Consider the following 18,135-nt stretch of genomic DNA (forward strand, 5'->3'; position numbering starts at 1 on the left):
GCCATCTGCCCCGACTGGTTGGGGTTAATGGGAGGAAGACAGGACAAAGACATGATGCAGAGGAGAGCCAGAAATTAATAATAACTAATGATTAAATGCAGAGTGGTGTATAAACACAGTGAAAATGAGGCATACTGAAGAAATACACAGTGCATCATAGGAAGCCCCTAGCAGCCTACATCTATACATATGTAGATATAAACTATATTCTTTATCACAAAGGAAATTTTTAATCCTAATCTTAAAAATAGAGATAGTGTCTGTTTCCTGAATCCAAACTGGAAGCTGGTTTCACAGAAGAGGGGCCTGAAAGCTGAAGGCTCTGCCTCCCATTCTTCTTTTAAATACTCTAGAAACCACAAGTAAGCCTGTGGTCTTAGAGTAAAGTGCTCTATTGGGGTGATATGGTACTATGAGGTCTTTAAGCTAAGCTGGGGGCTGATCATTCAAGACCTTGGATGTGAGGAGAAAGATTTTAAATTTGATTCTGGATTTAACAGGGAGCCAATGAAGAGAAGCCAATATAGGAGAAATATGCTCTTTCTTTCTAGTCCCTGTCAGTACGATTGCTGCAGCATTTTGGATCAACTGAAGGCTTTTCAAAGAGTTTTTAGGACATCCTGATAATAATCAATTGCAATAGTCCAGCCTAAAAGTAATAAATTCATGAACTAGTTTTTCATATCTGTATTTAATCAACACCTCAAATGGCTACAACTTAATGCATTTGGACCTGTAGACATAGAAAAGACAACCTGCTGAAGTTCAAACTGAGCAGTACTCTAAGTGACTTTGAACAAGGCTTTATTCCTGGTGCCAGACGGGCTGGTCTCAGTATTTCAGAAACTGCTGATCGACTGAGATTTTTCCACACAACCATCTGTAGGGTTTACAGAGAATGGTCCAAAAAAGAGAAAATATAGAGTGAGGTTTCTGGGTGAAAATGTCTCGATACCAGAGGTCAGAGCAGAATGGCTAGACTGTTTTTTAATAGAAGGGTAACAGTTAATCAGATATCTACATGTTAAAAGCAAGGCTTACCGAATAGCACAACTGAGCGCACAACACGTCCACGCCTGCCACCTCTGTCAGCAAAGAACAGGAAACTGAGACTACAGATTACACTGGCTCACCAAAAATGGACAATAGGAGATTGGAAAAATGTTTAAACGCCACAACCTACCAGGGCACCATTTATATTGATGTCCATCCATTTGTAACCACAGTGTAGGGCTCTTTTGATGGCTGTTTTCAACAGAATAATGTGCAATGCCATCAAGTTCAAATCATCTCAAATTGGTTTCTTGAGCATTCGCTGAACTTAAATGCCTTCCACAGTCGCCAGATATCAATCCAATAGAGCACCTTTGGGATGTGATGGAACAGGAGATCGTCATCATGGATACACAGCTCGCAAATGTGCATCAGCTATGTGATCCTATCTTGTCAGTATTTGAAAACCCCTTTTACCACCATTCTGTGCGGTGAAGGAGCCAAACATCCAGGAAACGAAACACTGATCAAAATGTGTGGCTGAACAGAGACAGATTTTTTTAAATAAATTATGAACAAGTGAAAAACCATCTGTGATAGGACATAAAAAACACGCTGATACACTCAGGAAAAAACAAATTTAGGTATAAAGAAGCATAAGAAATTTGAGGCTTCTGACTGAATCAGGTGTGCATGACAAGATGTCTTAGCCAGCAAGTATTTAATCTCTGTCAAGTTGTGGAAGGCAGGATGAAACTGTTACTATGTGATAAATTATAGTAAAGTTGGGGCACTCTTGAAATTTATAATCCCTTAAGTAAGTTGTGCTGTCAGCTGTAAGAATGCATTTTTCTTATTGAGTGTTCTTTAAGTGCTTTAAGTGTTAGTGTCAGGTTAGCTTAACCTACTGTGACCCGTCACTGGTCAACAACAAAGACTGTATATAAAAGATGGTCACAGCCACTGTGATGTTACCCATTGCTTTTCACTCTGCATCTTGAGGTCTCTTTTTCCTTTTGCCATGCTGGGTTTTTTGTCAGAGGGAAGTATATTTGGAAGATAAAGTGGAGTGCTAAGTTATCTACTAAGCTTGATTACAAAACAGGTGTCTGATAATTATTACTAACTAGTGCTAAATAACAGATAATTCATTTGCCCAGAAAGGCACCGAGAACACAGAGTCAAGAGATTCAGTTGAGTGACTCAAATGCGCTCTGATGCGGCTACATGTGTCCCCATTTTAAACCCTTTCAGAATTCATTTAAATGAGAAATGTCAAAACATTTTTTATCCACATTTTTGTCACTCTGTGCTGGCTTCACTTTTTAGTTCTGGCCTCTCGGTCTGTTGTGGTCAAAGGGCGATAGCAGGTTTCATGTGTGAATCACTGCTGTGCTTTGCTGTATCCACTGTGTCTCCTGAATTTGAAATCAGTTTTTATTATTACCAAATAAAACCATTTTCTACCCTAACATTCTTGTTGAATCCAGTGAAAATCAGCATTCTTTTAATTAAACTTGATATGTCTCTGTTGTTAAAGAACAAATAGCAATTTATCCTAGAAGCTGTCGCTGCTCATCAGTGTTGGTCAAGTTACTTGAAAAAGGAATTAGTGATTACCGATTACTGATTACTTCTCAAAAAAATTACCGTTACTTTACTGACTACTTATTTTCAAAAGTAATTAGTTACTTAGTTACTTAGATACTTAGTTACTTTTTAAAAACATGATACATTATATGCAACAGTCTTTGACTTGAAGAAATTTGTTTAACATTTAAACCTATTTTCTGCATATTCCAGCACATAAAATAAAATCATGTTTTGTGTTTACTCTCACTCTTTCAAATAGATGCAAGTAAAGCACAGCAGAAATTAAATAAAATCAAAGACTCAGTGGCACTGAGTCCTGTCACTCTTAAATCTATTTTCACCTGTTTTGCTGGAGTGGGGTGGGTGGGGGTTTGCCCGGTGCCGCAGCAGTCATGTCAGTGGGGCGGATCTGGGGGTTTCTCTGTGAATTTCACATTCCTGTGGCAACGTGCTAGGCACTTGCTCAGAAGTTTAGGGGGTTTTTTTCGCTGTAAAAAGAATTTTTCTTCACACGCATTGTACAGTGGATAGTAATGTTTTTGTCACTTTTTATGGAATCAAACTCAAAGTAAGGTCAGTACTTCGACCCTTTAAACGCTGCACGCACTTACGTCATTGTCATAAGACACTCTCACAAACAAAACCACGGTTTAGTAACACAGTAACGCAGAGTGCTATGGGAAAATAACAGTAATGTAATTACTTTTTTGCAATAGTAATCCCTTACTTTACTCATTACTTGAAAAAAGTAATCGGATTACCTGCCCATCGTTATGTCCTGTTTGAATTTTTACTTCTTCTGTTTACTGCTGTGAGAAACTCACAAAACATTACTCAACTAATCTTCACAGCATGCAGTCGAATTCTGTTGTCATATGTTGGCATTTATCTCTACAGATACACACCTCTCTGATCAATGGTAGACCCAGTGCAGATGACCCCTCGCCAACTCTCCTGAACTTCACGTCCGCCCGCTACATCAGGTTGGTGTTTCAGAGAATCAGAACGCTGAACGCCGACCTCATGACTCTGACACTCCATGACCCCAAAGATATGGATCCTATTGTGACGAGACGGGTGAGGCTAAAAACACATGCACTACCACTTTAACTTTGTCAGTATGAGTCATTCATCTCTGGATATTTTTAAGTAGAATATCTTTTGAGTCATTGGTTGTTAAAGTTGTAATAACCTGTTTTGGCTCTTCAGTACTACTATACCATTAAGGACATCTCAGTTGGAGGGATGTGCATCTGTTTTGGCCATGCAAAAGCTTGTCCACTCGACAGTGTTACAAAGGTAATAATGTCCAACTTTCTCTCACTCTGTTTAACAATACCATCAAGGTGATGTAGCTCTTCCATAGTTCTGAACAGGAGTAAAGAGAGCCCTCAGGCATCACCTTTTCATCTAACTCCTTCTATAAAAACTTTCCGTGTGAGTCTGTGCGCGCCTTTCTGCAGGGGACACAGGTGACACTGTACAGCGTCGTCTCACGTGTCACTTCAAACAGAGGAGTGTTTGATACCAGACACCTGATCTTTCCCTCTTTTTCTCCCACCACGCACACATGCACTGCGTCGTGTCCTTTACATGTCCCGAGGCTGAAACAAGAAGTCTAACTCAGATTTGACACCTGTGTCTGGTCCCTCGGTGGTGATGTCAGTGACAATAAGTGATGTCACTGGTGTGTGAAAAGTCCTGTTTTTTTCTTCTTCTTTCCCCCCATCTCTAAGCAAGACTTGAGGAAGTATTTAAACTCACTAGAGGAGGCTAACCACTTTCTTCTGCCCAGGTGTTTAGAGGCTGACACATTTAGTCAGTTTTAATAGAACAGAGCAGATGTAGTATACAGCTGAATAATTTCTGTTTATTTATAATTCTGCTTTATTTCTCTGCAGTTTTTTAGAGCTTCTCTGTTGCGCTGTGTTCCCACAGGACATTTAGCTTTTTTACTTTGATTAGAGTTCAAACAATCCATGCAGTAGCGTACTGGGCAGACATTCAGAAAGGTGGAGACCTGCGAGATGATTTGTTGATGATCGTCCGCAGAACATTTGTTCAGATGCCTGCTCAGCACAAAGGCAGCCTAAGCAAGAGCTGTAGCATTGTGTCTCAGATAAAAAGGGGCAAATTTACTCATGCCAACAAATCCAGACTTGGCTCTCGTTGTGCTATTGTACTGCTCTCCTCTCAGTTAAATCTGGCACCCTCACCATATCAACCAATTTACAGAAAGTCCTAAATTGAATTACTGAACCTTAGAGTTGGCAAATATCCTGCTACATTCTGCTTTGTCTGTGTTTAGTTTTGAATTTATTTCTCTCCTGGGAGACTAATCATGAACCTATTTACTCCTAACTGAAAATTTGGAAACTGAACCAAGTTCTTTCGGTTGAGTTGGCGCTCATGTGTACACATTGTTGTTTAAAGGGCTTTCAAAAGGTGATGCATTTTGATAATTACCTATTTGCACTCTATTCTCACATTCATGTGAATGTTGAGGTGCCACATGAGAGTGCACAAAGAAGAGAATTTGCTCACCCGGCCACAAATACAGAAAATACTATTTTTTTTCTGTGTATATTAAAAATATATTCATAAATATTGTACAGAGGGTTATATATGACCATTTTCTACACTTTTAGATTCAAATCAATACAAACTTGATCTCAACATTTTATTTTGCTTCAGTTCAGGTGTTGTTCATACATTCAAACTACTTACTGCGGATGATTATGCATGTAAAGGACCACAAAGTCACAGCAAAAACATCAAGACTGCATTTGAACTAGGTTATTACTTTATTTCAAAAATTGATAGTTACAGTGCTTATTATAACAGAACAATTTTCCAAAATTTAAAGAGATTTGTTCTGGAAGCTATGTGGTTGAGAATGCAGTAAAATGTCTTATAACAGTGCCTGTAAAATGATTTTTGATGTGATTCTTATACAAACTTCCACCTAATGGAAAATATCAAAAACTAATAACAGATGCATTTTAATCCATTTAACGAATCATGCCACTTAACTGTGCAACAACCTTGTGTCGTGCCTTCACCAACATTACATGTATACTCCAGACAACGAAGAAGAAAAACACTTAAAATAACCAATATAAATAACCGATGCTAAATATGACGTGAAAACATGTTGCTACAAAACATGTTCAAATATTACTAAAATATGACAAGTTAACATCTGACAAACGTATAAATTGTGACAGAAAAGTGTGGCGCATTGTGCCGTGCGTTATGAATGATGCACACTGTTCAACCACTGCAATAAAACTTCAAATCTAAAATAACAAAACAACCATCCAGGGATTTTCTTCCACTCATCTGAAGTGATGATTCAGTGATTTACCGGCATTGGGCATCAAGTAAAATTTTAACAATTGGATTAAACGACTACTAAGTCTGGTACCGACTAGTGACAACAGCGATGATTAGTTGACTAGTCCCACACATCCATAGTGGAAATAGTCCACATTCGACTGAACAATTCCTTTGTAGTGACAAGGCCAGGATGACACCATTTCCCTGCACAAGCAGTGCAGTTCCTTCAAATGATATCATCCCTATCCCTCAAAGAAGTCCCAGTGCTGGGTTTGGTCACACTTTCTGGGAAGTGAAACAGTAAAACACCTCATACTACACTCAAGCAATAATTTCTATTTAGACAATTTGTTGTCTAAAAAAACTTGAACAGATGGTTTTTATCATCACCATTTAACTCTCCACTTAATTCCAGCTCTGAAACCTCGTCAATCTCCTCCAGGATTAAAGACCTCACTTCGGGCTGTAGAATTGCTAAGAATATAGTGGCAAGAAACAAAACTTGATAAGAAATCCAAAGGAAAAAAAGAAAAGTGATGGTGTAGGGACAATAAAAGTTCAAATCAACCTTATTGGGTGGTAAAGTCATTAAAGTCAAAGGACTACGTCAAAGGACTCCTTTGACTACGATGACCTGGATGACTGAGAATCTTCACAGACATAAAGTCATTAAAGTAATAATATCAAACAACGGGAGCTTCTCTAACAGGCTGTCACTCGGCACAGCGACAGGACACAAAAAAACAAATAATAGTTATTAGTTTAATTAACTGAAGGTCACTCTTTCCCAACACTGTGTGGGAGTAGTGTCAAGCTAAGGGCTGACATTTAATTTTTTCACTTAAGAGGTTTCTACAGTGAAAAATCATATTTGTTCACGATTCAGATTCAGATTTAAAACCCTGCTTGAAACCAGCTTCTAGTTTGCACAATCAGTTTAAACAGAGCTCACATCGGTGAAATTTAAAGTGCACTGTTAATGTGTGTTTTTCATGTGTTTGTGTATGGACATTTGTGTTTCTGCGCATATGTAGAAGTTTAGCTGTGAATGTGAACACAACACTTGTGGGGAGAGCTGTGATCGCTGTTGCCCAGGTTACCACCAGCAGCCTTGGATGGCAGGAACCTTCCTCACTCGACATGTCTGCGAGAGTAAGAAAAACACAGAACAAATTATATTCGTAAATTACACACAGCTACCCACAAGCTTACAGCAGTTCACCCACAACACATTTGCTACTTATGAAAAATAAACAGTGACTTCTCAGATTTTCACGAGTTAAAAAGCCTCTATCAGAGTTCTTATGGCACTATATAATAGGAAACAGAATACTACATCTTTTCCTAAGAGATTGTAACTAGATATTTCAACTATTTTACCCATTATGTTATTTAACAATTTCTCCATCTACATTTTTAGCTAAATGCAGTTTACTTACAGATTTGGCAAACTATTACAACCATTTATACATTATACAGTTTAGCAATTTGATTTACTAATGGCAGTTTAATGTTATGTGTATTGGCTAACAATTTATTTTTTTAATTTTATTTCATTTTTCAACATTGCATATTTATTTTAAATATTAATATATATCTGTTTTAAAGACTAATATTATTTTTAATTTTACTTTTCTGGTCAAAGCCATTTAGGTCCATTCAGTTCAATAAATTGTGCTTCTTTTTTAGATTAGTTGAGCTAATCTTTTCACATAAAGCCTGGCTGCTGCAAAAAAGTAGGCTAACCCTAGAGTACTCACTCACTGAGGTCAGTACTCTCCCCACAATTAAACTGTGAAGCAGTGCCCTGAAATCCACATTCTTTCCAGCTGATCAGAATCAGTCTGTGATATAAGACCGTATAAAGCCTTCCGAAATCACCCTGGCATCCATTAACCTTCATCAGTTATGCAGCAGTGGAGGGATGAGGTTAGAGGCTTCCACCTGTCATCATAAAACTAAGGTTACAACATGTAATCTTTATTTTATTTCACACAGACTACACCCTCTGAAAGCTCTGTAGTCTTAGTGGCCCAATGACTGCTTCTGTTGCCTTGACACTGACATAACTAAAGTGACAAAAGGTCCTGGATAGCATAATAGTAAAAGAACCAACCATGACAGATTTAACACCAGTACTGAACAAAATGTTGTAATGGTAGGGATAGAAAACTTCTATCTGAGATGAGGTATTTAGAGAGAACTCAGCACTCTAGGATAGCGCAGAATGATGCCCAGTAGTGTTGTGCAGCTTTACAGGTCAGCAGTGACCAGCGGGACAAGATATCCACTGTTCTTAATCCCATAAACACAGCTGTGAACACTATACTGGATTAACAGTGGGTAGAAGGTCCAGGTGCAAGTGTATGTGCTACATTAAATGTACCAAGGTTGTAGGGGTGAGAGTCCATAGCCGTAGTGTAGGTTAAAAGTCCATTAGTCATGTAGGTTTGCTAGTCATACTGGGAAAACATATGATCAATATTGCATCTCATATGTTCAGTCACAACATTATCTTTGCAAAACATGTTCTGGTCTGAATTAAGAAAATTTATGAAACAAATGAACTCAGCTACAAAATCGTAATCTAAACTCAAGAAGATCTTTGTGGCCTGGAGTTCGGGCTGTAGGACTAGGAGACTTCGACAAACTTTAAGTCCAAGTTTCTTCTCAAAATTCCAAAGGACAATGCTTTTATCTAGCTCATGAATTTTAGACCACTTTAGTAAATATAGCAAACTAAAGTGAAAATGGAAAGGGCATGAGTGAATAGGAAGGCTATTTTTTTCCTCTGGAGATAATTCTTTGGAGCCCTAGAGATAACACACAGCTCACAGTCAGTGTGTGAACCTTACGGCACTGTCTAAAAAGCAGGATAGGGTGTGTTTTTTTTTCTCATCTTCTGAGCAGATGAAGTAAAAGGATTAGAGAAAGTGCCCCCCCTGGCTGCATATAATACTGTACAGAATTTTGATAGAAGAGGCAGGACTCAACAAATCCTATCAACTGCAGTACTACAGCCCACCAACTTTTTCTATGTGTTTTCAGAGTGTAACTGCCACGGTAAGGCAGAAGAATGCTACTTTAATCAAACAGTGGCAGATCTGTCGCTCAGCCTGGACATTCACGGTCAGTACAGAGGGGGCGGAGTCTGCATAGGCTGCCATGACGACACGGCTGGCATTAACTGTCAGAGCTGCGTTCCTGGGTTCTACAGACCTGCTGACGTACGTAACCTGCTTATGCGTGTGTCCTTACATTACCTAAATTGCTGCTATTTAAACATGTCTGCTTTCTCTACCTGTCCAGGTGAGCGCTGAGGAGGAGAACCCCTGCATCCCCTGCTCCTGCGACCCCTATGGTTCCATCAGCCAAACGTGTGTCGCAGATTCGAGCCAAGCTACGCCCCGTATGCACTCAGTTTGACTTGTACTTTCTGTCTGGTCATGTAACTTTCCACCTTGTTCTTTCTGAGGATCATTTAAGCCCTAACATAGGGATAATTTCAGCCCCTCAGTGGATATGCATGCAGACTTTTAGAGCCTGCACCCATTCCACATTTTAATTCATTTTAAAGTGGTACTTCAGTAACTCTGAGATTTCATCAATTCAGTCCACATTGATTTCCTATGGGATCGGGGTGAGTCGAGTTTAGCAGCATGCACAGAAGCTTCTGTTACTTGAAAATGTCTTTGACAGAACAGAACTATTTATATTAGAGATAATTTTACTCCTCTGTCCTCCTCTGTGTTTTTGCTGTTTTTATATCTTGCAAGTAGAGCTATTTTAGATGCAGCTACTTCAAAGAGATACCCTTTCTCTTACACTTATACTTTTTTTTATGTGTCTCTGTGTGTGTGTATGTGTGTGTTTGATTGACAGGCCAGCCAGCAGGGTCATGCTGGTGTAAGGAGGGTTTTGGGGGTCTGAGATGTGACAGGTGAGAGACACACATACACACACATGCACACACATAGGGAAAGAGATAGACACATAGTGACAGGTGAGCAGAACCTTTCAGCTGTTGTCTGTTCCAATTAGTGTTTAGAAATTGCCACCAAGTTTCCATTAGGATCTTTGATGATATTGATTATCACACTTGGGTTGTATAGAAGTGACTGCATACGTAGCTGTGGTGCAAATGCAAGGCATACTGTTTTATTTGCAGCTAAAATGTTACTTCCTTAATAATACCTTTCACAAACTTTAACGGAGACAACCACAGCCTGAGGCCATCATGAAAAGTCTTGGCATTACAAAATTCCTACAATTAAACAGGAAGCAGTTTCAATATCAACCCGTAGATCTGTCAACACGGTCCTTCATGTTACTCTCCTGATTAGTTAGTTTGCGAGTAATTGCGTTTACTGATGTAATTGCTTTTTTTTGTATTATCTTTGATCCCACTGGTAACCCAGTATTCCACTCTAGTCTAATGTAAAAGCCTTATCTTCAAAATACCGCTTTTCCTCTAAACTTTTTAATGACCTGCCCGCCGAACAGGGCTGCAGCATAAGCATTGTCTCTAAAATCACTTCCTAAATGCTATTTAATAGACTTGCTTTGGCTCACTTTCTCTGTTAATTAGTAGAAGTTTTTTGTTTTGGTTTTTCTGCTTAAGCACGCACACACATTACCAGCGTTAGCGGTTTGCAGCAGTGGGTAGGGGATCGGTGGGTCACGCAGAAACAGTTTGACCAGGATAAACGCAGTGGTTGTTAATCTGATTAATTTGCGGTTTTGACTTGATCTTTATTATTGCTGTAAAACTGTAGGTGTGCTATTGGGTATATGGGCTACCCATACTGTGAGCGCTGTAACTGCAGCGTGGAAGGAAGCGTCAACGCTGACCCATGTATAACACCCTGTATATGCAAGGTACACACAAACACACACACACATTCGCATTTGTATGCACAGAAATAATGACAAGTACTCTCTGCTAACCTTTTTAGCCCTGTCATCATTATTTTCACCACATTAACATTGCCGGAACATGCTTTGCGCTCCTAACGTCAACTTGAGGGCAGCCTATAAACTATGCTGCATCCTTCTTCTTCTTCTTCTTTTTCTCCTCTTTCTTCTCTGTCTGCCTTTTTCTGTCTCTCCCCCTCTCTCTGTCTTTCTCACTTGCAGGAAAATGTGGAGGGGGAAAACTGTGACCGCTGTAAGCTCGGATTCTACAATCTTCAAGAGTCCAACCGACGCGGCTGCGAAAAGTGCTCCTGCATGGGCGTTTCCAGTCACTGCACTGCCTCCACGTGGACCTATCAGAATGTAGGAACTCATTATTCACTGATGTTGTGGGATGATGTAAACGTCACTTCAGTTTAAGATCTTTTCTGCGAGAGTGGCTTAGAGCTGAAAAACTGCTTTTTCCTCCTTTTATTCAAATATCATTTACTGCTGTAAACTTAAATGGCATCATAACTGTGCACCACAGAAGAATGAACATCAACTGAGAAACAAATTTGTGACGCAAGTTGTTCTGCCTAATTTTATAGTTTGTGTTCCCTTCCATGACAAGTTTCAGAGTGGAGTAAATTTGCAGTTTGTGTTCATCTTTTGCATCTAATCCAACTTTGGTGACTTTTGACATGCAGAATTTTAAACAGCACTGATGTTCAGTGAATCAGAGAGTCCAAAACAGAAGGATGTGTCATGAGGTTTTACTGACATTGGCCTGTATCCCCTTTTTATAACAGCGTGCTTTACTTGAGAACAAATTGCTCAGCAAAAGAGACGTAAATCTGATTTTTAAACACGAGGGAAATAGTACATGAACAACAGGTCTCATACATCAGAGTTATTATACTTTTCTATGACGTGTGGGTTTGCTCATTTCAGTTTAGTTTAGTTTTTGAAAATGTTTGCCTTTAGTTTCATTTTTACTTGTCTTATAGTTAACTTGAGGGCATTGAGGGCATATGCTGGAAGTAACATAGGTAAAGGTACATAGGTATAAAAAATAAAAGCGAAGAAGAAAGCAGTTGACTCAAAGTAGACATGCAAAGTCACAATAAATATTTGCAAAAAAGCCTCATCAGCCAAGCTGTGATAACAAATTTTGCCAAAAGAATTAAACTAAAGTGTAACTCGGCTGGGATAGGCTCCAGCACCCCGACATCCCTGACTTGAATAAGCAGAAGAAGATAGATGGATGGGTAGTTTTAGTTTTTCATTTAGTTTCAGTCACCTAAAATAACCTTGTCATAATGTTCAATTAGCTTCAAAGCTAACAAGCTTGGGCACTGACACTGAGTTTGACACAAGTTTTTGTGATTGAGTTAGTAATTAGTTTGCCAACTACTGTTTACCCCTTTGTTTAATCAAATAAATTGGTTTGACCAGGCCTTCAGTATATTTTAAAGTGAAATTTATCAGATTGTGAGTTTTTAATGTAGGTCCATAATGTGGTGGGTTACACATTTTCCTAACAAGCAAAACAATCACTTAAGCTATCGCTTTTTTAGATGACACAAAAACTATTCATCCACACTGCTGCATCAGTTTAATAAGTATCTTTCAGGGCCTGAACATATCTGACACCAGGTGTAAAGTAATTTGGATCTGGCAAACATTAAAAACATCTGGAAATTAATCAGTAGGATGTTAAGCAGAAAAACAAAACTGCATAGAGAGTCTGGAGGGAACAGAGAGGTGAGAGACATGAAGAGAAAGAAAAATATGGAGGGAGGAAGAGGACAGGACTAGAAAGGAGAAGGGAGAAACAAGACAAGAGGCAAGAGGGAGGAGAGAGGTGAAGCAAGAGGAAAACAGTTTTTGACTGACAGGCAGGGTGGGAGAGGAGGAGAGAGGAGACGCTGACAGGATGACAGCTCTGATTTAGACACCGATCGTGTGTGTGTGTGTGTGTGTGTGTGTGTGTGTGTGTGTGTGTGTGTTTTCAAAAGGGGAAGCCAAGGTTAGGTTAATTACAATGACAGATGTGTGTCTAGCAATCTCTGATTCACAAACACACACATGTGCGCGCACACACGTGCAGACACACATCAACTCACACAAAATCCTTCAGGACTTAAGAAAAAAAATCTCTTTCAAGGTGTCGATTGCAAACTTCCAGCTGACATTTGGCAGATTTACAAAACTGTTAACAAAAGCTTAACTTTGACATTTTTGTTAAAAAAATCTTTTATCTCAATCACCTAATTACATTTACAATAAATTACATAAAACAAAATCACATGACAGACATTTTCTATAGTTTTTTTAATTAACCTGAAGTAATATGGTGACTTTAACTTGAATTTTGCTTTTAATTTTTAATTACCTGTTATAATAAAGTATCATTAGAGGTAATCATTTTCCTGCTCATGAGTTCATCTATATAAACTGCCTTTATTTTGCTTGAAGGATTTTTGTAAAAAGGTTTTGGGGTTTTGAAGGCAGTGGTATGGACAAGTTGACAGATGAAGTCAGGCAGGAGTCACCATGAGCTATGATGTTTATAGATGACACTGTGATGTACTGAGAGTATGGACAAGGTGGAAAAGACTCTGTAGAGGAGTAGTAGTGTAGTGGAGGTGTGTGCTGGAGATGGCACAATACCACTTTTTTATGTCCGATACCGATACCGATAAAATTAATTTGGATATCTGCCGATACCGATGTAAATCCAATATAGCATATTTTATAATGAATAAAACGTTTTTTTTTAATATCTTGCTGCATTTTGTATAAGTTGATACTCAAGTAAAAAAAAAACCAAGATAAACTAAAGCTATTCTGTTATACCTGTATGCAAAAAATACACTGCACCCAAAATATTTCATAGTTCAGCAACACTGATCAATCTAATGAACTTAAACCTGCACCATCCTCCCTATTCTGGTATTTTAAAGAGTACTTAGTGGAAATATTAAGCAACCTAACTAATAGGGTTGCAAACTCCCAGCAAAAAAAAAAACTGGGAACCACCCCCCACCCTCCACCTCATAATGCTTAATTGACGTAATCGACTTTAATTTAATGTACGTGTAAAAAAAAAAAAGCACAGAAATCAGTAATTTTTCTACAATAATTAAATAGATTCAACATCTTTCTTCAACAGAATTGCAGACTGCACAGATTGTATCTTCCCAAAGGAAAAGTACTATAGCTTACTAGGTTATAAATTTGACTTAATAGTTCCTATATACAATAATGGATTTCTATACATTTTACATCAGATGAAAACTTTGGTTGTAAGATTCAGATATGTATTTATTAAAAGCTAGACATGACAATTAGAAAGAAAAGTATGTCTTTGTGCCCCCCTTTCCCTGTTCATGCCCTATCGGCCCCCCTGCCTAAACTTTGCTAGATCCGCCCCTGCACAGTTACCAGCCGTCAGCTGCGTAGAAAAGGATCCTGGTGTAGAAAGTAATATTAAATAAATTCTAACAACAGCTTATCAAGCTTAAACGTTCTGCTGTTGTTTATCCGCTGGTTTCCTCTTTCTGGCGCAAAGTGGGAGATAAACAAACAAGAGAGACGGACTCACGACAGAAAAGCCAATCAGCTGATCGTTGATCAGTTTCATGATTGAAGTAGCAGCAGGAGAGGGAGGGAGAGGGAGAGAGAGGCAGTCGCTCCATATATCGGTTGTTGAGCTTAACGTGGGAATGCTTTACAAACATATCACATGACGCATACTGCTCCTACGTGCTACGGTTATGAGCTGAGTTACGCTATGTCGCAAGTTTTGTGAGGTGCTTTTGTGATATTTAATGGATTGATTACATTTTTTATTTCTCTCCGATATCAGATCCAGTAATTTAGGCCAGTATCGGACCGATACCGATACGTAATATTGGATCGGTCCATCTCTAGTACAGTGCACAAGAAAGGTGAAAAAGAGAGTGCAGGTAGGGTGGAGTGGGTGAATGTAAGTGAGGGTTTACAAGGTGGTGGTGATTGAGACCTGCTGTGATTTGTGGTTTGAAGACAGTGGCAATAACAGAAAAGACAGCAGGTGGATCTGGAGGAGGCAGAGTTGAAGATGCTCAGAGTTTGGTTGGGAATGACCAACATCCAATGACCAAGGATGTTGAATATGGAGCTGCTAGGCAGGAGGAAAACAGGAGAAGGTCCATGAATGCAGTGAAGAAGGACATGAGAGGGTTGCTGAGACAGAGGATTCTAGGGCAGGAAAGAGAAGTCAATAAAACAAAGTTGACGTTTGGCAGTAGACTACCTGGACACAATAGGTACACACAAAAAAATACATTGCAACTTTGGTAATAGAAAAAAAGGAGCTCAGGTGGTGGATGAACAAATCTATTAAAAGAGTCAGAGTGTTGACAGTTGTGTGAAGTAGCAAATCCGAACCACCAGCTGGGCATTATGAGTAAAACTTGTCCGTCTACACTGAACATGCCTTGCTTTAATATGTTTGCTGTCAATGTTACTGATGTGCTGACAGTAAGCAACTCTGTCGTGTGGACAGAAATAATACTGTATGTTGCTTTTCTGTTTCAGACTCTCTGAATAAACTTGTAAAACTCCCCCTGAAATCCCTTTACATATTTATATAAATTCTTTTCCTGATGACTATATATAAACATCTTACATCTCTACATGACTCACGCAGTTTAAGTGAGCAACAGCAAACCTGCTGAAAACAGAAAACCCCAACAAAAACTTGAAGTTGAAAGCTGACGTGTTGTTATGATGTGCACTTCCGCGATTGCAGAAGAGAGCGGAAAGGTGCAATCCTGCCACAGTCTCTTCACACAGATCGTGCCTCACAATTTGGGTGTTGAATTTTTTAACAACCCCTACACAGAAATATTCTTTGTGTACTTTGAAATGTGACATGGGGAACTGCGGTCTGGGCATGCCAGCATGATCAGAGTAAAAAAGTTGTTTTTGAAATAGATGGAACTGAAAGTAAAATAACAACTTTTTTTAACCTTTTTTCCTGGATGTTGTGTTCATAGGAGACCACTCTGACAGGCTGGCACCTGGTTGGCAACACAGGAGGGAGGGTGTGGTCCGTTCACAGAGAGACCCCTCCGTATCTCAGCGTGCGACACTTAGATGTTGTGGACGATCTTGGCACCGCCTACTATTGGAATGCACCTGGACTATACTTAGGAAACAAGGTCAGCTGCAAGCACACACTCTGAGACTTTTACAAATAGCTTAAATGACACCTATTACGATTTTCCTTGTTTTCTATATATTAAACATGGCCAGTGTTTCCAAAAATGAGGTCAGTGTATGTGCAAGGAACCCATGCGAGACAATAGGCCATTTTTTCTGCTTTTGCCTGTGTATTATGCTCCTAATAATCCCTAATAATCTCAGGCACACTGCTCCTGCATTGAAAACAGAAGCCCCACAACCTCCTGTTCGAGTCTTTTGTTTGCAGCGTGCGGCTAATCAAAAGAAAGTTGGCTTAAAGGGGAGAAGGAAGGGAGTTAAGACGACTTGTTTCAGAAACATGAAGAACTGAGGGGCTGCGCTAAGGCCCAGTTTAAGATAAATAATGCAAAGCTACTGTAGACGACCCCAAAAATAACATGGAATTGTCAGTGAATATATTCGGTGTCCTTTGAATAACCAGCAATCAACACTGATTGCTGATTTTTTGTTGTTGCCTATTTTACTTGAGATAACTGAGAAACTACATTAGCACCAACATTAAAGTAGACACATCCAAAGCTTCTCAAGGTCACAGTAGTAGCTCAGTTGTGCGTTGTTTTAATCCGATCTTTAATCCTACACTTCAGCAGCAATAAGGGAGCTTTAAGCTAATGTTTCGGGTTACTTCAGCTGACTATTTGCTTCACGACATGGGCATTTCTAACCATATTACTATGTAGTGATAGCACTGGCGGGCAAATATATAAGTTCTAACGTGATGCATCATTAGGATAGGCTTCACTATATAAACAGATCCAATTTATGATCTCAAAATGTATCCCCTGGGTGGAAGTCTGGTGAGAATGTGTCCTGCTGGGATGTTCACCTCCCTCCTAGCCCTGCTTCTCTGGATCAGCTTCTGCTAATGCCGACTGTTTGAAATTGCGCCGTGGCTTTCTGTATCCACGATTAGACTTTATCACTCCAGCTGGCAAATAGCTGCAGTCCATGTTTCAGAAGTCGAGTTTTTGCTCTACTACAACAACAGGCCGACTGTGATGTTTGTCTGTGTGTCATGGCTTAGAGGAATATACCACTGAATTTCATTACTTTGCACCCGGCAGGCCTGGCTTGTCATCTCACTTCTTTGTCTGAACCTCTATCCCTCCCTCTAACCATCCCTCCATCCCTGCTTCTTTTCATTGGTGTGCTCCTCTAACTCTCTCTCCGTCTCTCCAGGACTCGCATTTTTCACCTCCCTGTTCCTAAATCATCTCCTTCTACTTCCCCCAAGCTCTTTTCTCTCTCACTTCTCTCTCTCTCTATCTCTTTCGCTTGCGTCTTGTCTCTTGGGGTAAACAGTGTTTCGCCTGTTGAACTCAATAATCAATGTTTTTTTTTTTTCCTCATCGCGCACACATGCATACACCAAACACACACACACACGCACACGCATTAACACTCAGACAGACTCCCAGGTCTATATAAGTCAGATAATGATGTGTTTCGGAGGCATTAGGGACAGCAGAGCAGAACCAAATGCCTCCAAACATGGGAAACAAACAAATTACCACTGTGTGTATGTGTGTGTGTGTGTGTGTGCAAGTGTGTGCATGCATGTGTGTGTGATCACTAGAAGCAGTACGCAAGTACTGTATGAAGAAGTGATTCTTTGCTTCAGTCTCTGATCGTGTTACAGAGATAGATGCTATGTGACTTGACTATGTAACGCATTCACTTACACACGCACATACACACACACACACACACACAAACACGCTGTGATCTGTCATGTTAGCGTGCATCATTGGAAGTGACAGGCCATGTTTGTAATAACAAGCTAGCAGCAGATATATAAGAGCACAAATGTGTGTGTGATGATGTGCTCCATCTCCATCTCTGTATCGTTAATGCCATGCATGCGCATTGGCCCGATCGCCTGCTTCGCGGATGCTCATTGGTCCAGAAGGGCATTCCACTGATGCTCATTGGGTAGTTTATGTGCCGTGTAGGTCCAGCGACTGCTCATTCACAGGAACAGCCGTTACTATCATTTAAAAGTGCCAAGTTTAAAAAATAGCTGTTTCTGCTTTATTTGCCAGCAGAGGGCAAATGAGTGGG

The 18,135-nt window shown here is 39.6% G+C and overlaps 1 protein-coding gene across 10 annotated transcripts in view; it reads left to right on the top strand.

Moving 5' to 3' along the window:
- lama2 (laminin, alpha 2) overlaps positions 1 to 18,135 on the top strand; it is a 204,217-nt gene that overhangs the window by 64,984 nt on the left and 121,098 nt on the right. For all 10 annotated transcript variants that reach the window (XM_019345952.2, XM_019345953.2, XM_019345948.2 and 7 more), the window contains exons 6-14: positions 3,484 to 3,663; positions 3,796 to 3,885; positions 6,960 to 7,077; positions 8,974 to 9,152; positions 9,235 to 9,334; positions 9,808 to 9,865; positions 10,701 to 10,803; positions 11,062 to 11,202; positions 15,867 to 16,031. In XM_019345952.2, coding sequence (XP_019201497.1) covers positions 3,484 to 3,663; positions 3,796 to 3,885; positions 6,960 to 7,077; positions 8,974 to 9,152; positions 9,235 to 9,334; positions 9,808 to 9,865; positions 10,701 to 10,803; positions 11,062 to 11,202; positions 15,867 to 16,031 — 1,134 coding nt within the window. The remainder of the gene's footprint in view (positions 1 to 3,483; positions 3,664 to 3,795; positions 3,886 to 6,959; positions 7,078 to 8,973; positions 9,153 to 9,234; positions 9,335 to 9,807; positions 9,866 to 10,700; positions 10,804 to 11,061; positions 11,203 to 15,866; positions 16,032 to 18,135) is intronic.

Source organism: Oreochromis niloticus, linkage group LG15 (assembly GCF_001858045.2).
Source record: "Oreochromis niloticus isolate F11D_XX linkage group LG15, O_niloticus_UMD_NMBU, whole genome shotgun sequence".
Lineage (NCBI taxonomy): Eukaryota > Metazoa > Chordata > Actinopteri > Cichliformes > Cichlidae > Oreochromis > Oreochromis niloticus.